The sequence below is a fragment of the Dipteris shenzhenensis genome, chromosome 12, assembly GCF_047967505.1.
Source record: "Dipteris shenzhenensis isolate YYH24624 ecotype China chromosome 12, Dip_SZ_1.0, whole genome shotgun sequence".
Classification (NCBI taxonomy): Eukaryota; Viridiplantae; Streptophyta; class Polypodiopsida; order Gleicheniales; family Dipteridaceae; genus Dipteris; species Dipteris shenzhenensis.
The window spans coordinates 18,001,487-18,027,662 of record NC_141607.1 but is presented as its reverse complement, the minus strand read 5'-3'; the positions used below and the strand labels follow the sequence as shown (position 1 = coordinate 18,027,662).

General features: G+C 41.4%; 1 protein-coding gene across 1 annotated transcript; it reads right to left on the bottom strand.

Annotated features, from left to right (window-relative positions):
* Positions 1-22,858: 22,858 nt before the first annotated feature.
* On the bottom strand, positions 22,859-25,926 carry LOC147895916 (uncharacterized). The gene is made up of 3 exons (XM_087382952.1): positions 25,215-25,926; positions 24,902-25,033; positions 22,859-24,160 (listed from the first exon to the last, which is right to left on the bottom strand). The coding sequence occupies exons 1-3, from the start codon at positions 25,829-25,831 to the stop codon at positions 23,167-23,169; spliced, it is 1,743 nt and encodes a 580-aa protein (XP_087239078.1). The 5' UTR covers positions 25,832-25,926; the 3' UTR covers positions 22,859-23,166.
* Between the last annotated feature and the right edge of the window lie 250 nt (positions 25,927-26,176).

Genomic DNA, 26,176 nt, shown 5'->3' with positions numbered 1-26,176 from the left:
ATGTCAGCCATGCTTGGAAGATGGAAAAGAGGGGCTTATCTATGGACGAACAATAGTAAGAGGAAGCTTGAACTGAAAATCGGGTGAAGATACATCCAAAAAGCACACATAGGCAGGGTAGGGTGTGACTGGTGTAGTGTGAAATATTACACGAGAAGAATCTTCAGCATAGAATAGCACATAGACAATCTTAAAAGGACCAACCCTCATGATATCACATTGATCATTACACGCGAGGGTTAGAGGTGCGGCGTTGCATGAGGTTGTTCATCAAGGCAAACAAGAATGCCATGACAAATGTCAACAGTTGGAGAGCTTGCACATCACCTTCAGCTTCTTCCAATTCTTGTAGTCGCCATGCTATTTCTTCAAAGGGGTGTGCAGTCTGGCATCCTTCTTTTGAGCAATGTCCTTGAGAACCCTCCTGATGATCTTTCGAAGTCGGTGAACTCGTATCAAGTACGCGCAACACTTAGTTTCATGATGACCACAACCTTTGCATTCCTTACAAACGATCACCCTCCTTCGTGGCTTGCGGCTTTGTTGGGGTGGCGCTTCCACTCGCGTTATGCGTGATTGAAATACAAGCTTCACGTGCCAAGAAATCAACAACAAGATTTCGAGCTCGAGGGATATGCTGAATTTTTACCTCTTCAAATTGGTTGCAAAGTTCCAAGGCTTGTTGATGTCGTGGAACCAAGCCTTTGCTCCGCACCTTCCACCTTCCACTAACTTATTCACACACTAGTTGAGAATCTTCTTGCACCTCCAATTGCTTGGCATGATGTTCTTGTGCCTTTTGTAGCCCAAAAATGAGCGCCGAGTACTCAGCTTGATTGCAAGTACTTGCGGGTGAAGACTTGCTATAACAATACTCCTCACCACTCGGTGAAGTGAGCTTCACACCCACGCCAGTCGCCTTGGTCGAAGGTTTGTAAGCTCCATCAAATTGAAGAATCCAAGATGTCATCACACCAGGACTAAAATTCGGACATCCCAAGTTTCTCGGTAGTCCAAGATAGGTAGGAGGAGAGGGTGGGGAGAATTCAACACTTGAGCCAAACGTTCAGCACCAAATAAACTTGCAATCCTTTGTTGATAGTTTATCTTAAGCCCAAAAAGAATTACAATTTGAAGCTCGAAATGAGGCACAAAAGGCTGATTAGGTACAAATGGATTCCTTGGTCGAAACATTACCAACCATAGCCAAGGCCTAGAAACCTCTGCAATGAGATTGTGAATAAACCATTCAGGACGAGCTTTTTCACAGGAATCAACAAGCAGATGCGCCAAATCTCCCCCCAAGCTTGGGGAGCATCCCACCCTTTGATGAAGGATACCGTTTTAATTACCTCTGAAGCAGCAAGTAGTTCGATCACCGCACAATGAGTAGAAGTAAAGTCAAAATCCTCCCAGCGTATCAGTAGTTCTTCACCATGAATCATCCACGGTGTATCATTCCACCCGTCATCACCATCAATAATGCACTGGACAATCAGCCGTTGAAGGTCGACATGAAGATCAAGGAAGACATCTCGTGCATTGGTAGCCGTAAGGTGCGGAGGAACAGGCACCAATTCCTTAAACGCGTCGAGAAGTGACATAAATGTCCACCCTTCTCGTGAGGCGTGTGTCCGTGAAGTGAGCTTGGAGAAGTTCTGAATTGGCGATCTAGCAAGATGTGGATAGAGCACATAAAATGAAATATTTTTGCTTTTTACAGCAAGAGCAAACTCCTTATGGTTAGAGAGTTACAGCTCCCGCAATTTCAATATATGAACAAAAATCATTACATTTTTACCACTTCCAACTTGTTGGCCCAATGATAAGACTTTCTTTTGTGAAGGGGGAGGTCTTGGGTTCCAATCCTACTCTTTAATAAAAAGAGAGGAGAGGAGAGGAGAAGGAGAAGAGAAAGAGAAGGAGAAGAAGAGAAGAGATAGGGGGGGCGCGGGATCTGCTGTTACTCTTTTGTAGGGGCTCAGAAAACAGTCCGAGACTAGAGCAGTCCAGAGAACTGTCGCGCAGGTGAGCGCAGAAAACTGTCCGCAACCCAAAGTTGCAGCAGTCCAGAGAACTGGAGCGCAGAAAACTGTCCGCAGCCAGAAGTTGCAACAGTCCAGAGAACTGGAGCACAGAAAACTGTCCGCAACCAGAAGTCGCAACAGTCCAGAGAACTGTCGCGCAGGAGACGCACGAATCGAATGCACGCACAGTAGCTTAGAAAGAGCACAGATGGTATAGTTTTGTTGATGTAACCCATACGAATAGAAGATTCACCACCAGCCGTGGAGATTCGGATCCCAGCAGCCACACCAAAACTTTTAGCCAGAACAGTAATCGAGGCCAGAGGCTAGAGGCTAAGTATGGCGACGCTCAAAGGCCATAGAGAAAAGGAGATCAAGAGGGCGAAGGGATGTCATAGGGGTGAAAAAGTAATTAGAAGTGGAGGGAAAGAAAAGGGAGACTATGACACAAGGGGAAAGGGAGAGGGGGAAGAGAAGCATGTACATGATAGGAGGAGGAATGTTGAGATGTAGACATCAAGGGAAGAGAACCATACTTTATTTGAAAGAAGGGATGAGAGGGAAATATCAAAATACTAGCTAGGTGGCTTTACAAGAATGAGCGTGTCTCATCAAGGAATAGCCCCTTTCTTTTATAGCCAAAAGAGGGGGTCTCTCCACATTAATGTATCCTCCCACACGCATGGTGTGTGTGGAAAAGTCTCCCATGTGGGCTAGGTGGGTACGCACTCTCAATTGTGTGCGACAACCCTTTGCCTCAATTTTCCACATAAATCAAGCCCCATATCTCAAGTCTATGATACTCCCTTGGTCTCTTTCCAATTTTATAATATGTTCAAACCTCTAGGAGGACAAGTGGAAGGTTGGCACAAGGAATCTTGCCACCTCATCCTACTTTCCCCATTATTTAACTAGCTCTCTTGGTCCTTCTATACCTCCCCCACATGGGCCTATCCCATATGGAGGGAATAACTCAATATAATATCTATCTCCACCTATTTTATATTGCTTCTCCCATGGACTTTGAGCCATATCTCACTAAATGCAGCCTAGGTGGAAGGGTGGCACATGGAGGAGCCATGCCACCTTGCATTTTATATTATTACTATTATGGATTATGTACAACACACCTTATGGGTCCTCTTACATGGAAGGGTGGCACATGGTCATGCCCTGCCACCTCAACCTTGCGCCCTATGCACACCATATTTTATTATACTATTGCCACATATACAAACATACACACATATTAATGCCTTTTTCCTTAAACAATTTTATCCATAACAGTACCTTTACCAACGACCTTCCCTTGAAGATCCAAAATCTGTGCACCATTCTTATTGAATTGAACTTTGAGGTCCCAATCCGTGATCGTAGAAATGGACAACAAGTTCCTCTTGATATCTGGCACATAAAGAACATCGGACAATTGCTTTACAACTCCATCTGACTTAAGAGCAATCGTACCTTTTCCTTTTGCTGGACATTTTGCATCATTGCCGACTGCTACCATGATGTCATTCCCTACCGGATGTAGAGAGGTATACCAATCCTTCCGATTGGTCATGTGGCATGATGCACCACTATCAATGATCCAAGGTTCATCCGTAGGTACATGAACTGCCTCCGTGCAAATCTCCTCAATTGCTATGAATAGCTCTACTGGTACTGTCTGTGCACTGTTGTTGGACTCTTTCTTTACTTTGTTCTTCTCATCTGCAATCTTCTTCCGGCACTCATTCTGCTTGTGCCCTACCTTGTTGCAATAGAAGCACTTGATCTTCTTCTTTCTCTTTTTATCATCAGAAGAAGTTTTTGTTTTGCGTTAGCGCTATAACAAGACCGTCGTACTTTGGTGGGAAAATCCATATGCACCTTTGTGCTAGATTATCGCTGGTGATGGTGATGCCGATCGCAATCATCTGATCACGTAGATTCTTCACCCTGGTGATGAACTTCTGTGTCGCTTCAAACTTAGATAGTTTCTCATTCGCGAGTTGAGTCTCTAGATTTCGAATCCGCGTCTGATTCGCGGTCTTGTACTGATTTTTCAAGACCGTCCATGCCTCCTTCACTATGGTGACATGTTGAATTAACGCCATGATGGAATCACTTTACATTGCAGACAATAGAACACAGCGCATCTGCATTTCTTCTTGTCCACGCGAGAATCTCATCTGCAATTGGTACTATCTATTGTCCTGCATTGGCTGGATTCGGTCTCCAACAGGCTTCACATCCACCCCAGTAGCAGTAGCAGTATCCCAAAGCTCATATGCGCTTAGGATGGTCTTCATCTTGAACTTCCAGAGTGGATAGTTAGTGCCATCCAACTTTCCGCTTTTGCTGAACGGTGGGATTCGCAGTCTTGTGGGCTGGGCCATCTCTCACAATCTGCTCACAAATAGAAACACACTACTAAATCTTCTTGCTAGAGTCCAAGCTCTGATATCATGTAAGAAAACAATACAACGTCTGTGCTCAACAGATAACAGGATCTCGTATGCAAGAGAGAAAAGCAGATAGTATGGAGAATCAAAATTTTGACTACTGTAAAACTGATACAATAGATGGTGCTACCTCCCAGCTGTGTGCTCCTGTGTGAGAAGCTTCGATGGCGTGCTGGAAATAGTAGAGGACAGAGGCTGGATGCTAAGGAATCAGGGTTGCTATAGCCAGTGATGTAATGGGATTCACGGGCTTGCTCTTATATAGCCACTAGTTATAGTTATTTAGACCCAATTGGCAGACTGACCCAGTTCACCCAAACCGGCCGATTGGAGGTCGACCGAAATAGGCCACCGACCACACGATAGAACCGTTCGGGCCCATCCGAGATCATCTAGGGCTCCAAACGGTCCCTACAACCCAAGAGTGGGCTACCTCGAGAAATGCTCCATCTACCCTCAGTGCGGTCAGTCATGGGATGCCTTCCCGCACTTGCATGTAGCCTAGTTGGCAGTGTACCAACTCTATCTGAAGCCATCCAGCCATCAGGCCATATGGCCTCCATCTGGTGTCCAAACCAGGACCTACTGGATAACCGAGCTACTCAAATGCCTTCTCCTCATATGGGGGGCTTACAAGTAGAGTTAGCTGGTTCCCACGTAGTTACACGAGAGTGGAGCATTGATATCTAACACTATCCACATCCTAAGCCTAACACCTTAGAAAAAAAATAGTACAAAATATTAACAAAATGATCTAGATTAGCTTTGTCAATCACATATCTTGTTGGGAAGGTCCTTATTGGGGTGCTACATGCTGCCATATAAACATGGGAGTCACACACCCAAATAATAATTGAATCTATTCAATATGCCATGTATTTTGATATAATATAATACTGGGTAAAAATGGAATGATCAAGCTAGTAAACGACGATAGCTGCATACCAGGCTTAATCCCCTCGTTTTCTCCCCTTCTCTATGTGTGTGTGTGTGTCTCCCCCCCCTCTATTTACACATGTCAATTAGGACTGGGTGATTAGGTGTGTGTGTGTGTGTCTCCCCTTAGCTCCCACTCACATGCACACACACACGCACACACACACACGTGCATGCGCATGCGCATGTGCACATATGATGCGAACGCATGCAAGCATGCACACATGCACGCACATGCACGTGCACACACAAATAAAAGTAAATAAATTTGATTAGTAAATGTATCTCACACATAGACACTTATTTCTTTACACACGAACCACACACCCACATGAATACTTTCCCAACTATGAATTATTCTTTTATGTACCCTCGTAAAATCTTCCCTTTACACTTTCTTTTTAGCCACCCCACATACCAAGCCCACTAATCGTCTCGTACCTCCTCTAATCCCTTTTGAACCCATGCACTCATTTTCTCCTTACTCTATTTGTAACTTAAACTTCACTTGTGGCTAACTTTTTTAAAAAATTATCTAAGAATTCATATGGTTGTCTATATTCCTAGGCAAATCGATAACAAGCTAGGGAAAACAGGCATTACCTATCTACCCAAACATAACTCAGATGTTCTAACACCTAGTTTGTTTAGATGGTGGTAGATAAGTGGACCCTAACCTCAAAACCTGGAATGCCTGAGGATTCAACATCTTTTTTCAATATTATGTTTGTCAAACTCAATATTATTAAAAATTCTTAATTTTGATGGAAATTTTTGCAAACTCTAGTTGCATTTTTCAACTTAGATATCTCAAATATTTTTTCCTTATATGTTTCCCTTTTTAAACTTTTTATCCAATCGATGGAATTAATTGTATGGCTCAATTATTGATGGGACTTTTTAATCTACACACACACACACACAGACACATACACATAGAGAAAAACTACAAAAAGCTTAAGACAACTTTCACAACCGATGAATCAAGGAAATTATGTGACAAATATGGTGAAAATATTTTTTATAGACTTTTTCTCCACATTATCCAATCATATTTTGTGTTTTCCATGTGGTAAAATCAAGCACTCACATGTAGCCACATGGCAAAAATCATGCCATTTGATAACATGTGATTTCTTACTTTATCATGGAGTAAACCCAAAATACTACAGGGTAAAGTATATATACCATGCATTAAAATTTCATTTTATGACGATGAAATGTTTATGATATGTTGCATGGTAATTGCTGAGTTAGCCAGCTTCCTTAACACAATTGAAAGAAATATGATTTATGTGTTTTAAATGTTTCTTCATCATTTTTATTTTAATTATATTTTTATAAAAAAGAATGTTTTAAAAAAAACACGTTTAAAAAAAACATGCTAAAAAGAAGCAAATATAATTGAATCGTGGTGTAATTAAATCAAAATTGTGAAAAATGGCAAAGGATTTGAAGCCAACTGTTTCACAGATTGTTGTCAATATAATATGAAGTACTTATTGATTGTACTAGCTTCAATATATACTCATCGATGAGATCAAAGCCATTTAGTTTGAGAAAAATACGTTTCAAACTTTCATTTTTTCAACCAAAATTGTGAGTCCTTTAAAAAGTGGGGCTTGGGATATTCCTACTTCTCCTAATATGGTGTTTAAAATACTCTTTTGAAGTGATGATATTAAATACTCCAATTTGAGAAAGATGTGGCAATGGCCTACTCAATGTTGCATTTAAAGCATATTTTAGAGTTTACTAGATCACTATTGAGTGGAGTCACCACTTTACAAATTTATAATTTTACTAGGCCATATTTGTATGGTTATGAAATCATTAGGGGAGAGATGGACTCTCAAAACAACCTTGTAAGGAATGGATTAAGAAATATATTAGGTCTAATGAAAGATCCATGGTAGGGTCCAAAGGAGTCCTAATCCCCTCTACCTAGGTGGGTTAAGCCCACAATGAAAGATCCATGGTAGGGTCCAAAGGATTCCTAACCCCCTCTACCTAGGTGGGTCAAGCCCATAATTGACCCTAGCTCTTATACTTCTTACAGCCCTCTTACACCTAGGTAAGAGCCACCAAGTTTGAAAGTTGAAATTTGAACATTTGAATTTTGAATTAACTCTTGACCCATCCTCCCCTCTCCCCTCGCTCCCTCCCTCCCTCCTCCTCCGCCGTCAGCTTCCTCCCTCCCCTTCCTCCCTCCTCCTTCCTCCTCCCCCCTCCCTCCTTCCCTACTCCTCCGTTGTCCTCCCCCCTCCCCCCTCCCTCCTCCTACATGCTTACTCCTCCTCCACCCTCCCTCCTCCTCCATGCCCACTCCCCCATTCCCCCCTCCTCTTCCTCCATGGTTGATGATCTTCCAACCCCCCCTCCCTCCTCCTCCTCTTCCTCCTTCACCTCCTCCTACCCCTCCTACCCCTCCTCCACCTTCTCCTACCCCTCCTCCCCCACCTCCTCCTCCATGCCTGCTCCTCCCTCCTCCTCCATGCCTACATGCTGCTCCATGCCTACTCCTTCACCACACTCCATGCCTCCAACTTTATCCCTACACTCCTTTACTCATGACACCATTTGAGGATGTCTCCAACAAGTACCAGGTCCACTTAGAGTTGGAGGCTCAATATGCAAGAAAACATAGTTTGGGATGGAGAGAGACTTTTGAAAACAATCTTAGTTTACAAGGAAAGAAGCATATTGACCTTTAAGTAGAAGGAACCTTGTATCCTATGGATCCTACCACCTAAAAGAGCCCTCCTTTTCATATAATGCATGAGCTTGTTCATAATGGACATGCCGGATTTCTTCATTGCAATCGATTAAAATGTGCTCAAACAATGGCTATGGAAGCAAGCAAGGTGCATAGAGTGCAAGCAAAACAATTAGTGTATTTAGAAAATAGTAACATTGTTGCAATGCACACTTCTATATAGGATCTTCGAAGGTAGAACAAGGATTTTCATGACAAATCCAATGCACTGGACTTGGAGCATGCATTAGGCTTGGAGTGACATGAATTGTAAGAATCACTATGTAAGCTAGATGAGCCTTAGAAATCTTTGGAAAGATCTATTTATAGACAAGTTCAATAGGCCATAGAGAAGGAACGTGAGAAGACAATAGAATGAGTGCAAAAGATGAAGGAAACAACGTTCTGATCGAAGGATAGGGAAAAAAATTTACTATATATGGATGCATTGACACCCACTGGTGGTGCTATAAAAAGGAGAATCTTGGTTACAAGGTTTCTTCTCTAGTGTAACTTTAATGAAATGTAACTCTCTTGTGCCACATCGTTTGTGCTAAGTTTCACTTGTATTCTTTTTCAAGAACTTCATGGAAGATGTGATGGCAAGAATGGATAGACATAAAATTGACTGTTCATATGCTGTAGCCAAATTATTGAAGTCAAGTGATGTCATTGAGAGACTAAAGGACCCAAGCCCAAATGTCTGCATGGGCAAAGTTGATGAAGAGGTGATGAAGGACTTCAAGGGCATTGTGGATGCAAATGCTTAGAGCTTGTGACCTTGCTAGTGTAAGTCATGAAGCTTCAATTTTTAATATTTTCAAGTCTGATGTTCTAGGAAATCTATAGTGCCACTAGCCACACTTACACAGCAAAAAAAACCAACACACAAGATAAATTATTGGAGGGTACTATCATGTAAGGGGAACCATTAGGGGAGAATTGGGGTCTCAAAAGGGCCTCCAATTAGTGTTTCCTAATTTCAAGGGATTAGAGAGTGATTTGAGGTGTACCAATGAGAGTGCTAGGTGTGGGGCAATGGTATGTTGAGGTGGAGGGTGGGTAGGCCTGTAGAGAGCCCCTATTGGTTGCTCCCCTTACACTAGGAACCACCCAAACCATCCCCCCCCAAACCCATGTTTGACCCTCCTACCAGGTGCACCTCCCCCACATGAGCCCAAAACTACCTTCAATGGGATGGTAGGGCCCTTTTGGCAAATTTTTCTTCTCCCCTCCCTCTTTCAAGGGCCTCTGCCCCCCACTGTTCTAGTCCAGCCTACCAAATCACTCAAATTTGAACCAAATCCCATGCATTTTCCCTCTTCCCCCCCCCCCTCTCTCTCTCTCCCCTCTCCCTCTCCTGTGCCTCTGTTGGAGCTGCTCTATCCCTCTCCTTCTTCCTCTCCTATGCCTCTGTTGTTGTTGCTCTGTCCCTCTCCTTGTCTCTCCCCTGTGCCTTTGTTGTTGCTACTCTATCCCTCTCCTTCTCTCTCTTTTGTGCCTCTGTTAGAGCTACTCTGTCCCTCTCCTTCTCCCTCTCTTGTGCCTTTGCTATTGCTACTCTGTCCCTCTCCTTCTCCCTCTTTTGTGCCTCTGTTGGAGCTGCATTGCCTTGTGTAGGAGTCCCATTCTTGCTGTTGCAACCTCTGCAAGCATGGTGAGGACAAAGGCTACAAGACCACGCAATGCTGTGACCTCTTGTGTCTTCCACAACACCAAAAATGCATTGGATGAGTGAATCCCTTGCACCTACAGCTTAAATGATTGAATAGTGATGAAAGGATTGCATGAGTGGAAGGGGCGCATCTTGAAGTTCAAGTTTGGGAAGAAAGGATGGCTCACAAAAGTGCAACATGTTTACATGGGAAAAGATATGCAGCTTCCTCCATCATTCAATCAATCTAGGATACGATCACACTGATACGATCACACTGTGAGCCTTTCTATCTATGTACCTTTTTCACTTGTAAGTGTAATGACTCCATTTGAAAATTTTGTGTTTGGTTTCCAAGAGCTCTTATTCATGGTGGCAGATGTTTTCCCTTCGGACCTCGAGGAGTGGGAACCAGTTGAATCATTCATAGGCAAGTTCACTGTGATTCTACTACAGCAACTCTTTGCTCTCCTATAGGAGCTTTTTCCCTCTTTCTTTTCCTTCTCATATAGGATACAACTACTCTTTCCTCTCCTACAGCTATTGTTTTCCCAACAGGCATGGTCTGGAACATAGTGACACAAGGTGGTAATGCTGTGAGCTCTAGTGTGTTTTGGAGGCATGGTTAGGAAGAAAGTGACACAAGCTGGCAATATTGTGAGCTCTAGTGTGTTGTAGAGGCATGGTCAGGAACAAAGTGACCAAAGTGGCCAAAGATGGCAATATTGTGAGCTCTAGTGTGTTCTAAAGGCATGGTCAAGAAGAAAGTGATAGAAGTTGACAATATTGTAAGCTCTACTGTGTTCTAGAACATGAAAAATGCATTAGATGACTTGAACTTACAGATTGACTAACTAGATAGTCATGGAAGGTTTTGCCAAGGGTGCACATTAGCTTCCCAAGAGGAAGGATGTATTTCTTAGACTATGTACCTTCCTTGCCTATCTTCTTTACAAGATCCTATTTTAACATAGGAGTGGGAAGTAGTGGAATCTTTGACATAACTAACAATGGACTGTCTGTAAGTTATGTGTAGAAATACCTTTTAGTCATCGAAAATGAAATGTATATTCCTTCAACTTTACTTGAAATGGTGAAATAGCAAGCAAGAATCTAGAGAAATGCATGAAAATGTCCATTTTATCCCTCGTGCAAATTAAACAATGTGTTTGACTAGTACAAGCTGTCCATAAATTGTAGTTGGGCATTTTGGAATTTGCATAGGTTTCCTTCATGACTTGGAGGACATTAAAAACATTGATGAATTTTATTTTTATGTTTTATTGTGTGGTTTCGTCTCCAAAGTTTTCAGGTAATATGTATAAAGTTTTTATGCCTAAAGTTTTCATGTCTAAAGTTTACAGTTTATACCTATTTTACTTGCTTGCATCATTAAAGGAGACAATGCCATGATGGTAAGCATCCTATGTATTGATTTATATTTTACGGTCTTTTAATGTAATGTGCTTTGTTAGGTTTGCTATTGTAATGGTTGTTGAATTGATGTAGGAGGCATTTGAGATCTCTCATTGGTGCACTATATTAAGTCTTCCACATCCAATTTTTAGAATGGCCTACTTAGCTACTGAAGTGCATCAAACTATTGACAGCTTGATCATTGTGATCCACATCACATGGCTTCCCCTATTGCATTGTATCCCATTGGCAATGCTGTAAAAAACTTTGTGCCCGGCTACCCTGAGAGGAGAGCCTTGATGGTATTAGTATTAGGATCTTACTTGGGGATTTCAAAAGCCTCTTTTTTCTATGTATTAGAGGTAGCAAAGAGGAGGTATAGGCTATGAAGAGTCTTTGTATTTTAATGGAGAGATTATAATACAAAAATGTACATTTTATCACATTCTCTTCCTTGCAAGATACCATGTCATAAATAATAATTTTGATTGAGTCATGGTTGGAATTTTGAATGTGTTGTTAATTCAATATAAGGTAATCTCGCCTTCAATTGTAGAGTATTGAATACACCACCTCCAAGTTTGTTGTGTAGAGAGGTGAACCTTTTAGATGCAAATTTGTCCTTTTTCCTTCATTTGTATTCAAAGTAATTACAAATTTATGACCCCCTCAAGTTGTGACTAATTTTTGAAGGTCTTCTACATTGAATTTGAACATTTGGGAAAAAATAGGGTCGTCTCTAGTCAAATATCATAGAGCTACTCATGCTCTCGATTTTGAACTAAAAGCGATCGGAGTTATAGCGCAAAAGTTATAGCTATTTTACTATTCTCTTCATATTCCATGCAATTAATTTCTATTACTTGTATACATATTTTTGTAAAATTAATTTAGGAAAATATTATGAATATTCCAAGTCAAAATAATACTCTCGACCAAGTTTGGTATTTTTGGTGACCATTTTTGGCAATTGTAGGAGGAATTTGACCATGGTGCAGAAGACAAAGTTGGTCAGTGTTCAAAAATGTACAAACCTGCCATGGTGCGAATTTGGCCATTTCTAGGGTGTCCAGCAGATGGCCAAATTCGCGCCGTGGTAGGTTGTGCATTTTTGGACACCCCATGATGTCTTGACCAACTTTGCCTTCTGTGCAACCATCAAATTCCTCCTTTATTTGCCAAAAATGGACATCAAAATGGCCGAAGTTGTCAAACTCCTTCATCTACCTCTTTAAAATCTATATTTCTTCATAGGAAATCATGAAGTGCATCAATCCTTTACAAGGTGATATAGTAGCCAACCTAAAAATTAAATAAAAGATACATGGACATAGCCAACCTCCATGACTAAGAAAACATAGAAAATGAAAATTTTAGATTCCCCTTCAAAATATATATTTTCTCATGTAATGCATCATATTATTTCAAGGTGATTTAGTGATATTTAAATCAAATATTTCATTGACATAGCTAACCTAAAAGGTGGCTCCAAAGGCAAGATAAACAAAGAAAATGAAAATTTACAAGGTGATGTAGTGGAAGATCAAAGTCCTCTAGATTAGATTAAAAATTACATTGACATAGTCAACCTACAAGGTTCCTCCAAAGCGCAAGAAATTATATAGAGAATATATTGCCTCAGGGTCTTAGCAGAGCTGTGCTACAAGGCACATAAGTTGTCATATTGACCAATCGTCATTTGCTAAGTTACTTTGTAAATATTTTCTTTTCCATGTTTATCTATGTTGAAGTTGATGCATCTATAAGGACACATGGATTTCAATTAGGTAGATGAAGGAATTTGACAATTTGGGCCATTCCAATGTCCATTTTTGGCAAATGTTGAAGGAATTTGACTGTGGCATTGAAGACAAAGTTGGTCGGGATATCATGGGGTGTCCAAAAATGCAATAGCCCACCATGTCATGAATTTGGCCATTTGGACACCCTCCAAATGGCCAAATTTGTGCCGTGTTGGGTTTTTGCATTTCTGGACACCCCATGATGTCCTGACCAACTTTGCCTTCTCTGCCGTGGTCAAATTCCTCCTACATTTGCTAAAAATTGACATTGAAATGGCCAAAGTTGTCAAATTTCTTTGTCTACCCCTTCAAAATCTAAGAAAATCATGAAATGCATCAATCCTTTACAAGATGATGTAAGAAAATCTCAAATTTTGGTTTTTAAACACTCCATCTAATCAGTGTGGTGCCATGGTCAAATCCCTTCTACATATGTATTGGAATTGCCAAACTTGGCAAACAACATTTTATTGACTTCTTACATCAAAATGTGATATAACTTTTGTGTGAAAGGTTTTTAAACACTCCATCTAATCAATGTGGTGCCATGATCAAATCCCTTCTACGTATGTATTAGAATGGCCAAACTTGGCAAACAAAAATTTATTGACTTGTAAGTTACATCAAAATGTGATATAACTTTTGTGTGTAAGATGATGTAAAAAAGATGCAATATTAAAAACAACAGATAATTAAAATAGACATAACAAAAGATTCACCATTTGGCCATAGATACATGAATTTTTTTTGCTTTAGATAGAAGAATATTATTAGAAATAGGTGTCTGTATTTCAAACTGTATTACAAAGAGGCTTCATAGCCTATTTCTCTTCTTCAACTCTAATACACCAATAATAGGGTCTTTGAATCCTCGACTAAGTCCTTAGAAAGACCTCTATGCTATTTGGAATCTCACATTCAACTCGTAAGTTCTTATAATCTCATGTACAACACATTGAAATGGATCACGTAGGTTGCCTTGGGTCAATACTGTGAATTCTCCATGCCTTCTTGTTCCAAATGGATAGATTCTCCATTCTTGCTTGCTAGTACACACATGAAGAAACATCATTTTAGAAATTTAAATTTAAATAGATGTAATGCATCATGTGAATTCTTCTTCTTCAATAAACTTTTGGACTTCAAGACATACATTAGCAGCATCACAAGCTCCAGGCATCTCGTTTGCATCACCATTCCCTTCAAGTCTTGCATCACCTCCAAAACAACTTGCTCATGCATGACTTTGTGTCTTTCGATATGAACAGTCCATATCATCCATGCCCACCATTCTCATATCATCTCCATGAAGGTCTTGAAAGAACAACTAAGGGAACCTTAGCAAAAACAATGCACCACTCGGGATAATCCAAAGTAAGAAATTACATTGAAACACTATGAAATCAACATTTTATCTCATATTCTCCTCTTTAGAGCACCTACTGAGGCTCAAGATGCTTCTTTTCTTGAAAAAAACAATCATAGATCACATATTGATCTTGCAACTGTACGGTCACATGGTAACATGGGAGATCTCCTCAAATGATACCATCAATAGTCATAGAGTTTACAGAGACTGTGATAGGCCATGATAGAAGGTAGGTGATGTTTGAGGAGGGATGAGAAAGACCATGAATGATTATGAGGGAGGAGAAGCAAGCAGAGGACCAGGTGTGAGGATGAAGGTAGATGAATATGCATGAGTAGGAGTAGAAGCAACAGGAGCAGGCGTGAGCATGAGGAGTCAAGAGGAGCTTGCATGAGTAGGAGGAAGGAGGAGTAGGCATGAGCATGAGGGAAGATGAGAATGGATGAGCATGAGGGAGGAGGAGCAGGAAAAAGTAGCAAGGGGGGGAGGAGGAGGACGCATGTGGGAGGAGGGAGGAGGAGGAAAAAATAGCAGGGGGAGGAGGAGGATGCATGTGGGAGGAGGGAGGAGGAGGCGTGTGGACAAAGGGAGGAGGAGGGGGGGAGGGAGGAGGGAGGCTATGGGAGGGAGGAGTAGGAGGCGGAGGAGGAGGAGGAATGGGACATGTGGAAGAGGAGGAGAGAGGAGGGAGACAAGGAGGAGGATGGGGAGAGGAGGGAGAGAGAGGGAATTCAAATTCAAAATTCAAAATTTTGACTTTGGGAAAAGTGCCCCCTCCTTGGTGTAAGAGGTGGCCCCCTCCTAGGTGTAAGAGGTGGGATCAACTGGGCTTAACCCACCTAGGTAGGGGGGGTTAGGACTCCCTTGGACCCCACAAGAGGACTTGCATTAGGCCTAATCCATTTCTTAACCCATTCCTTATGAGGCCCTTTTGAGACCCCATTTCTCCCCTAATAAATTACTTCGAATATTTAATATAAATCAAATGTGCAATCATTTGAGCTGAATACTTTCAATAATGTTTACTTGGATGTTGAGAAACTGCAATAAGCAATGGTCAAATTCTATGGAATGAAAGAAGATGGTAAGAGGAACCCTGTCATAGCATTGCAGTTAGTTCATTTTCTATATCCTATATATCCCAACTATTCTCCCCTTTAGATGTATACAGTGTAATGGTAAGCTCATTTTTGTTATTAATGGATGAAGCTTGGTCAAAGAGCACAAGCTAGAGAGCATGATCATTTGTCTAATGTACAAAGCCTTAGCTTTTGTTCAAGGGGCCGAGGAAGTTGAGAACAATTTCTCAACTCAATCTAAGAGAGACATATGGTGACCTGTAGCCTTTGAGACTCCATAAGAGTTTCATGAGACATTAAAGTGGGTTCTACAAAGAACAAGACTCCCACCAATTATTCGAAGAAAAGAGGGAGGGTAATAGATTGGCATTTATAATTCGAGTTGAATGACATCTTGTTAGCGATTTGAAGACACTCAAGTGCTTTCATGGTTGTGATACAAGGGCAAATGAAACATTCACATGCCTATATTGCATGTGTCCTCAATGGATAAAAAGGTAGGATTGCAATGGGAAAATGGCATTCTCTCTTGTAACCAAATGCTAGCCTCCAATCACAAAAAGAAGGATCCAAATTGGGATCCCATCTTGCCCATCCCATTAGAGAGAGTATACATATATACTTTACATGCAAAGCGCATGCTTGATAAGCTGTTGTTGTTGCATCTTGTTTATTCTTGGAATCTGTTTCCATAAGAAGTATTGGCGTGTTGCATTGAGGAAGATGAGGAGTTTGTTTCAAATATGGGATTCCATGGAGAACATGTGCACCACAAGGTGGACAAGATAATGTCTAGGGCAACGCAAAATCTTCCTACCAAAGTTTCAAAGGCAAGAAGATTCTTATCCAATCACAATCTTGAGAAAGAAAAGCATACATTGTCTCAAAATACCTTGGGTTGGTAATATCGAAAAGCCTTGTGTGAATGCACAACCAATAAGGCTTCATATTCTCAAGTAGCAACTTTGAGATTAAAAGTGTGGCCAACGTTCGATACATTGATAAAACTGCTTTGCTAGGGTTGAATCGACGACGAATAAGATGTGTTATGAATCGTTCAGGATGGCTTTGAAAGAGTTAATGAAATTAATGGTGAAATCATGGGGGAGTCACATATTATGCATTATATTGTAATCCTATCACCATCATAATCTTTAGCACTTGCTTTATTAAAAATTGTGGTTACTAAAATGATTCTTGCCATATTTATAGCATGTTCTCTATGTGCACAGACCATGATTTGTATGGAATTGGGGTCCGCTATCTAGTTAGACTACACAAGGCATGAAGAAGTCATACGATCGAGCCAAGGCAACCTACTTCAAGAACTCAAGGCATGGTGGTAGTGTCACTCATAGAGCAATGCATTGCATGAGATGTTTACCAGGCAAAACTTTGAACTTTGTCCATTTAGACTACACAAGTTGTCATATGATCGAGCCAAGGCATGCATGTTTACAATGCATTGCATGAGATGTTTGATTGGTTTTTAAGATGTTTACTAGGCAAAACTCTGAGCTCTATCCATTTAGACTACATAAGGAATGAAGAAGTCATACCATCAAGCCAAGGCAACCTACTTCAAGAACTCAAGGCATGGTGGTAGTGTCATTCATGGAGCAATGCATTGCATGAGATGTTTGATTGGTTTTTAAGATGTTTACTAGGCAGAACTCTGAAGTCTAAAAAGAAAAAGGCATCCAAAATTGGAAAGCAGTTCATATTGTAGATCAAAGAATAGAAGGCATTGTGCTTGGAAGGTATCCACAGGGAGTCGAGGAGTCGCATGTCAGTTGCAAACTAGAGTTAAACAAGGAAGCAGATGGTTCCAAAGAGAATCTGAAGCTGAGTTGTAATTGTATACTACTCTACATTGAATAAAGTGCATGTTTGGACCACAATTTGAGTACTTGCACATGGAGCTCCCTTGACTCTTGTGAGCACTTCCATGAATCATGTGAGACTTCCCCTCCCCTGACTCGCATGAGCCCACCTCTCCCCATGACAAATCCACTCAGCCCTTTTCTCCCAATGAGAAATCCATTCAAGCCTCCCTTGACTAACAACAGGCTCCCCCATTTGATCATACTGTTAAAGAGCAAGTTGTCTTTAGAAATATCCTATACATTGAGAACTATACTGATGGGCCTAAAGTAAAGAAGACAATGAGGAAGTCCACTCTGCTTCCAAATTTATAGGGACTAGCATTCACTTTCTTGGACATAGTACCTTTTCCACCTCCAAAAGTACCTCTACCATGCTTAGTTGCAAAGGACAGAACAAAGAGTATGCCAAGGAAGCCCCATCACAAGGATGTTATTCAAGAATGGGGGGTAGGTTTGAAATGGGCATGCCAGCAAGACGCACAAGATGAGGAAGCACGAGCAATAAAGGAAGTTCAAGGTGGATAAGAGGCCATGGAGCAATGTCCAGGTACCCATGCAGCCTCCACCAAGGGTAAAGAAGCAACCTAAAGTGAAACCAAGATCAAGGGTACTTAAAGAAATTAAGAACTTATAGAAGTACTGATAACGTGATCCCATGTGCTCCTTTCCAATGCATTGCATGTGAGATTGCACAAAGCTATAAAGATGATGTGCATTTTTAGTACAGACACTATGGGGGCATTCCAGAAGGCTACAAGTCACAACCGGCGGACTCTTTGAAGATGCAAGATTGTGTGCCATCCACACAAAGTGCATCAAAGTAATAAACAAATAATAGGCTCTTGCAAAGCGGACTCTTTGAAGATGCAACCGGACTCTTTGAAGGCACAAAATAATGTGCCATCCATGCAAAGCACATCATAGTGATGGACAAAGACTTAGCTCTCACAAAGCGGACTTGTTCTAATCCTAGCCTTAGGCCTTAGAATATTTAAGATCTTTGCCTTTCCCTTTGGAGGTACATTTTTGTATATGGTGCCCTTGGGGCAAGTTCTTATAATACAAAATATTTAAATTTTCAAGAAGATCACATTGTTAAGTTCTTTTTGTATGTTCTCAATGTTGAAATAAGATGCATTTTATGCTTTTCCATTATAAAAAATAAATTTTGAAGGGGGACATGAAGTAATTTCACCATAGCAGTACCATTTCTAACAAATCCACAAAGAATTTGACCAAGCCGTAGAGAGAAATGTTGTCCGGAACAACGAGATCTGCCCAGAAACACCAAAACCCATCATGGCACAAAATTTTCCATTTGGGAGAGCCCCCAAATGGACAAAATTTTCACCATGGTAGGTTTTGGTATTTTTGGGAAGTATGGTCGAATTCCTTGTGGATCCTAGTGCCCAAAACAAGCCAAGAGCATACTATTGACTTGAATTTTACATCGAAATTCTTTAAAATAGTGGATGTGATGTTAACAATAATTAATAGGATGGAATACAATTTAAATATTTCATGGAATATGATATAACAATAGATGAATATTGAGAACAACATAACTTAAAACAAATATAAAAGTAACATACAAAAAAGGGAAAAAAATAGATTAACATATAAAGGACATTTATCCATTAAATGGATGGATGAGAAGATTATTATAAATAAATATTTGTCTTACAATGTATTACAAAGAGGACTCGTAGCCCACCTCTCTTCTTAGCTAATGCTAATACATTGAGAATGAGGGCAAGTGCATTTTTACATGTAAACCTAGTAGTAATAGCACTAAGACTATCTCCAAGGACATAACTATTGTTGTCATTGTCATGCCATGAATATTTGATCCAAAAGCATTGATGAAAGACAAGCGATGGATCAAAATGACCTTGTCAATATTCTAAGTGATGTTGGAATATCCAACAACACATGACAACGCCTTGCACTTCAGCAGCTTTGAAGGCCCTCGTGGTGAAAATTTGTTGCAGAGATCATGATGTGTCGTGCCACTTCACAAAGCTAATGGGCCAAAGAGTGATCTCATCCAAACATGTTTCAAACATGACCCATTGAGATGAGAACCCATCAACCTCAAATGCCTTTTAGAACAATTCAATAAACATTACAATAGAAGGCCAACGTACCACATTATACTAGAAGACCATCAAAACATTGTTCACTCTTACCATTATAGTGTTGTCAGCTTCTATTCCTTCCTCTCTTGCGATGTTTATGGATCTTTGAGCTGTATACTGTTCCATATGAGAGGTAGAAGCTTTCTCCTATTCTGTCTGAGAAGTGGAAGCTTCTGCATCAGAGGGTTGCACATCATATATTAATTTGTCTGCATCTTTCAACATAGACAACATCATCAAAAAAATTTCTTCCATTGTATGGTCATATAATCCAAAAATTTTGGGATCTTGGATGCTTGTGTCAACATCAAATCCAAATGGCACCCCCAATGCCTCATCCTCCTACAATCCAAAAGCACCTCGAGGGAAAGTGACCATATGTTTGATGCTGGGTCACCAATCTTTGAGGCAATGCATTCACTACATTGGCAACGGGTTGTTGGAGTAGGTCCAATGCTTTAGTTGCTTCCATCTCCTCCCTTTCTTGGTAAAGAGTATCTTCCATGTATAGGTTGGAGCCTATTATGGGGGATGAGGATATCAACAGATTTGCTAAAGGGGGTGCTTGAGGATGAAGCTTCTTCCTTTGAATTTCCTTCTTGGAGAAAAAGATCAAGGTCATCTCCCAGGAAAGAAACCTATTGCTTGTGTTCTCTGTGATCCCCAATTCATGGAGGTCATCAGTGTCTGCACCCTAAACCCATTCTCCATCAGTGTCCACACATTGTCCTTTCCATTTTGTCATTTAGATTGAAAAAGAGGCCCATTAATCCTCCTTTCTTTGGCTATACTATTAGGTTGTACATCTACACCTTCTCATTCTTCATGTTGGATTGGTAGTAGAAGCCATTAATCCTCCTTTCTTTGGTATATTATTAGGTTGTACATCTATGCCTTCTCATTCTTTGTGTTGGATTGGTAGTAGAAGCCATTGTCTCAATGGAAACTTTGCTAAAGGCCTAGACAATTTCCTCTACATTGACTAAGTCCACCGTAATTATTTCTATATCCTCTCTTTAAAGAATAAAATGTAGCAAAGCTTGCTTTGAGCATTAACAGGTATAACTTTGTATAATAGAGAAGCTTGAGGTCACTTTTACAATTTCCTTAATAAGTCCAAATAGCACTCTTAAAAGTAAGAAAGAAGCAACGTTAAGTTTACTCATCATGGAATCATTTTTTGCCTGTGGAATTTAGGTAGCAGATGTTTAAGAAAGAAATGAAAAATATCTCCATATTGAGCTTGCCTTGCAACATCTAAGGAGCTTGATGACATCAACATAACAAAATGTAACTTAAGAAATCATTGTGTGAACCTAAACTTTTAAATCTAACATTATAACTTTGTAACCTTTTAATGAATAGAAATGAGATAGTGTATTGCAAAAGCTATCGATCTGGAGTAGGTAGGCAATGCATACAATTGAAAGAACGATTGAGACAAGGTAGACACCACATGGTAACTCTTGATATAACCATTAACAATTTAATTCCATTAAAAATATAATTCCATTGATATTTACATCAATAATTACATGGTTTTAAATGCCCTAAAGAGGGAGACCATGGAGCTTTAGAAGCAACCCAATTATATGTGATATGGGAAGAAAGTGAATTCCATATGCATAGCACAATAAACGTCCTATGCCACTTGTATCCCTTTAGCCCCTACCTTGTTAAAATCTATGGTTGAATTTCGTTTAAGATGGGGCACTACATATACACGGTGAAACCATTCCTTAAGGGGGTGCGAATCGGACCAGACTGCACCCTTTTGGAGCTTGATAAGCACTATTAAACAAAGCATCCTACATGGCGACATCAAAGTCTAACCCTTCTAAAGGTTATCCTATGGTCTTGTATAGGTCCTAATGGGACTTTTTCTTGGACCTGGGACTTTATGAAATGAGGCATCCTAGATGAAGTTCCCATGATAATTGGAACCCATTTGCCCCTTCTAAAACCTTTTAGGAACCTTACCATGTGGTCTCGCACACTAAACCAAAAGAAATTCTATAAGGTAAGAAATATTAGAGTGGGTTGGAGTTCAATGAGGCCATGGTTTGGTAGGTCCCCAAACTAGTATGGGTCCAATCGTGGCTTTGTTTGAATTGGAACTCATTTGTTCATGTAAAAGCTTACCCCATGGTCTTGTGTAGGAGTTGCACACTAAATGAGTGATCTTGTGTTAAAAGGGACCTTCTAAGCTTAGATTTATACTACACAACATCATAGCTAGCACCACTAAAGCTTATCCTATGGTTTTGTGTAGGTTTACAGGGCCTTTTCCCACCTACCACTATGTTATCCTAGTAAAATTCATCTAATTATTTTAAACTTAACCCTAATAACACAATTCCATTCCCAATCGTACCCATTATGCTATCATCTTGGCTAGAAATTTTAAATTCTTTTCCCACAAAATGGTATATCCTTACATTGTCATGTCCATTCTTTGATCTTCAACTATAATGGCTTCTTCTTTTCAAGGGTTTTTAGATGAGTATCCATCTTGTATAGTTTTGACTTCGTCTAGACTTCTAAAAGGAAGTAACAAAAATCTCAATTGAAGTAGCATTTTGAGTGTCACCTTTATGTTAATGTTTTTGAACTTGTTTCCTTCACACAAAGACTCTTAAAAGTACTTATTTTTTTGGGGTGGGGGGAACGGGGGGATTTCAAAGCATCTTTACTATGCTTTTAAGTGATTTAACATAATTGGAACCACTCATACAAAACAATTTTCTCAATAGATCTAAAAAGTTAGGGTTTCAAGTTTTTCTACAAAATTGAAAGAGTAATCCTAACAAGTGAAAATGAAAATGTTGTCGATTCTATATAGATTTTTTTTTTGGAACATACTGGAACCCTTGAATCCGAGTGGGAATGCATTAAAATCGTTGGGTAGTCCTTTAGGTGAGGAGAAGGGGTGACGGAGAACACAAATCTTTAGCAAGCTTTTCCGACTTGTTTTCAATGAACCTCAGTTCTTCCTAGCAGTGCTAAAAAAAAACTGCCCTTTAGTGTATTTTGCACCGACTAAATTTGGAAAAAACCGACTAAAATTTTGGTTGTCCTTAATTTGACGGGCTGGGAAAAAAGTTTTTTCTTAGTTGGCTCTCATTGAACCTCAGATCTTAGTAGGAGAGGCCGTAGAGTAGTCTATAAGCATTTCTCAGTAGAGCAAGATACTTGTGTGCGTATGTGAGATCTGAGAGAGAGAGAGAGAGAAGCATCTAATCAGAGGCTATAAGCATTTCTCAGTAGAGCAAGATACTTGTGTGCGTATGTGAGATCTGAGAGAGAGAGAGAGAAGCATCTAATCAGAGGCCAGTATGTAGCGGTTCTCAGTAGAGCAGTCATCACAGGCTACTGTGAGAGAGAGAGAGAGAGACAAAGAGACAGAGTTTCTGTGTTAGACGAGAACACCTGCTTCAGAGGTCGGGAGAAAAGCTCATAAAGTACGTAGTGCTACACCAGACACAAACAGTTTTGTGGATGACTGATGAAAGGAGAAGCAGAATAGCAACAAGTAGCGATTTCTGAGCTCATGCTCTAGCCTCTGAGCTTGTCAGCCGTGGCCGCATGAACGTCCATGGAGTAGAGATTCAAAGTAGAACAGAGGGGAGAAACAGAGCAGAACCTCTAAAAAGCTTAGAGCTTGTCAGCCATGGGATCAGAGTCCAGGAAATAGCGATTCAGGGGACTGTCTGGCAGCAAATCCATGGAATCGAACGCCGAAATGGCGTCAGGTACTTCGCCCTCCTTTGTTGCGGACTCCGGCTTTTGCACGGATCCTTCTCGCTCCATGGAGGGTCCTGCGCATGCTCTCTTTCCTGTTGATGCTGTTGCTGCTTGTGCGGAGCATTGCGCAGACGACACGATTTGTTGATGCGGTGTGGCGATAGATTGTAACAGTTGTTGAATTGCCGCAGAACGCGGCTGAGCTCTTCCCGTGAGCATCGGCCAATCCGAGAAGGAAACTGGTAGATGTCCACGCCGGAGGGCTTGCTCGGAGATCAAGTCCATCGCATTGCCCTCGTGATATGCGTCTGGTTGTTCCGCTGCACCGAATTGCGATTCATCCTCCGAAAATTCGACACTGTTCTCAAGGTTGTTGCCTGCAAGCGATCGCGACTGCGTTTGAAGCATTCCCCGCGAAAGATCTAGCGTCCTGGGACTCACGCCATCGCTGCTGCTACAGCTAAAACCTCTGCCTGCATTTGTGTTGGTAAGGCAAAACCCTCCGCCTGCGTTGTTGCCGAGCCCAACGAGGAGCTGCGTCGGAAAACTGTTGTCTGCTTTGATGTCAACTGTGCTGCAAGCAGAGCTCGAATTGGGATGTAGAAGGGGAAATTGAAGCAAACTGAAGGAAGCCGCCTGCTGCTGCTGCTGCTGCGAAGCTGTGGCAAATGGGAGATGAATGCTGCTGCTGGAGTGCGACTCTCGGAGGCATTGCATGGAGATCTGTGAGCGGAAGGGGTGGTGAAAGGCGAAAGGCCATGTCTGGTTCTCCAGTTGCGAGGAACGGCAGCTATGGTGGCCGCTGTAAGTGACTTCGCTGATGGACGCATCCTCGTCGCACCTCTGCACCTGCTTGATGGCTTGGCATCCCAGGTCTGTTTTGTGAGTACATCTGTAGTAGCTCCTGCAAAAGGATTTGATTCCAAGCATCAGATCACAAGCTACCGCAAAGGATTTGATTCCAGAGAAGCTACTGCAAAGATTTTGATTCCAAGCATCAGACTAGCTACCCCTAAGGATTTGATTCCAGGCATCAGACAAGCTACTGCAAAGATTTTGATTCCAAGCACCTGCTACAAAAACTCGATTCATTTGTTCAAAACAGTGCGGTACATGAAAAATGGAAAGATTTGAGTGCAAAGAGGTACATTCTAATGTTCAAACAACGCTCTCAGATCGATCGCAACGCGACCCAACATTCTTCCGTCTTAAGTATTCAAACAATGCATTTGAGTAGAGAGACTAACAAGTTTTAGTATCAATCCCTTTTAATAAAACAATTTGAGCACAAAAAGATCCAACATTCTTACATCGTTAGTGTTCAAACATTGCATTCAAATCGATTTGAACAGAGCGCTTATCCTCCTTTTCAAAACTCTATTCAAACGAAGCATAGATAAAATCCAATTATCAAACAATTTACGTACAAAGAGATTTAACATTCTTACATTCTTAGTACAGTTCTGCATTCAGATCGGTTTGATTACAGATAGCAACAAACCCTTATGTAAAATGCAAAGCAACAGCCCATTCGTTTCCCAAAGTTTGCTACAAGCCATGCGATTCGAGTGGTTATCGCAATCCACAGTTCGTTTCGAGCGAAAATTAGCAGCATTCTGCAGATGTCATATTGCAAGGAATTTACCTTGGGTATCGCGCACCCAGAATGTCTTTCTGCCCATACTTCCTCCACGTGTGGCCATCATCCGGAGGGATTTCCGCCCCTTGTTGCAAATTGCTTACAGGCATCTTGAGCGTCACCTTGGGGAACAATTTCCTGCTTCCAAACACCCCCGAATCGCTTGAGATTCTAGCTCAAAAAATTCGATCTATGCCCATCGCAACTAGTTCGTGTTTCGAATCACATCACATCCTGGTTGAAAATCTGATCTAAAACTATCGCGAATTCCAAAATGTTGATTTAAACTAGGTTAGCAGATTACACTGTCTCGACCCACCTCTTTCTCAGATTTTCTCGAGCATCCCTCTGGTCACCACCATTCTCCGCTGTCTGATCTCCTGCCTCCTGCGCACCAGTCCCAACCTCTTTCTTCAGCTCCAGAGCCGGGATTGGTGTCGGAGACCCGTCCGATGTCTCGCTCCTAGGACTGTTGTTGCTGCGTGGGGGGCTTGATGTAAGCTTCTTCGCCACCGGTTCTTCTGTTGCCTCGAAGCCGGGCGGTGAAAAGGGCGGCGTCTCCCCATTTCGAGTCGTGGACAGAGGGCTCCCCACTGCTGCGAATGGCCTCTTCTGCGGTCGCGGTGACACAATGCAGCGATCGAACTGCTGCCATGGCAATGCGGAGCTCGTTGGAGCTGAACCTCTGCTGGAGCAGCTCGAAATGAGGAGCTTAATTGTGTCGTTGAAGGTAGCAATCGCCTCTACTGCAGCAATTGCAAAGCTAAAGCGAAGCTCCAAGCTGTTGGGTTCGTCGAATTTGCCTGGGGGGGTGGTGTGCAGCTTCTCCTCGAGCTCCTTCACAAGCTTGCACCCTTGGAAGAGCTGCTCTCGCACTCTCTGATCGAATTTCAGCATTTCATCACCTTGTTTGTGATCTTCACGAGTTTGTCCCATCCAATGCGTCTTGAATGTGTATGAGCTCAAAGCAGAGGACGTAATTCTATTGGGGACAACCTGAAATCGCAACTCTCTGTCTCTGTTTTCCTAACTCTGGGAGGATGGAGAACTGGGGACAACCTGAAATCGCAACGCTCTCTCTCTTCCTAATTCTGGGAGGAATGGAGAACTGGGTCACGCTAATTCCTGGCGAACGTGGAGCAATTCCATCGTGCGGCTGAAGAAGAGTTCCTTCCCCGATTGTCCCGCTGCCTCCCGCTCGCTCTATAATCTCTCTCTCTCTTTCTCTCGCTCGCTTGCTCCTCTATTGTCTCTCTCTCTCCCCCTCTCTCCTCCTTGTTC

Coding starts and splice junctions, on each gene's coding strand:
- LOC147895916 (XM_087382952.1), bottom strand. CDS start 25,831: ATGGGACAAACTCGTGAAGATCACAAACAAGGTGATGAAATGCTGAAA. Junction 25,034..25,214: donor CGAGAAAATCTGAGAAAGAG/GTGGGTCGAGAC, acceptor GTTTGGAAGCAG/GAAATTGTTCCCCAAGGTGA. Junction 24,161..24,901: donor CTGGGTGCGCGATACCCAAG/GTAAATTCCTTG, acceptor ATCCTTTTGCAG/GAGCTACTACAGATGTACTC.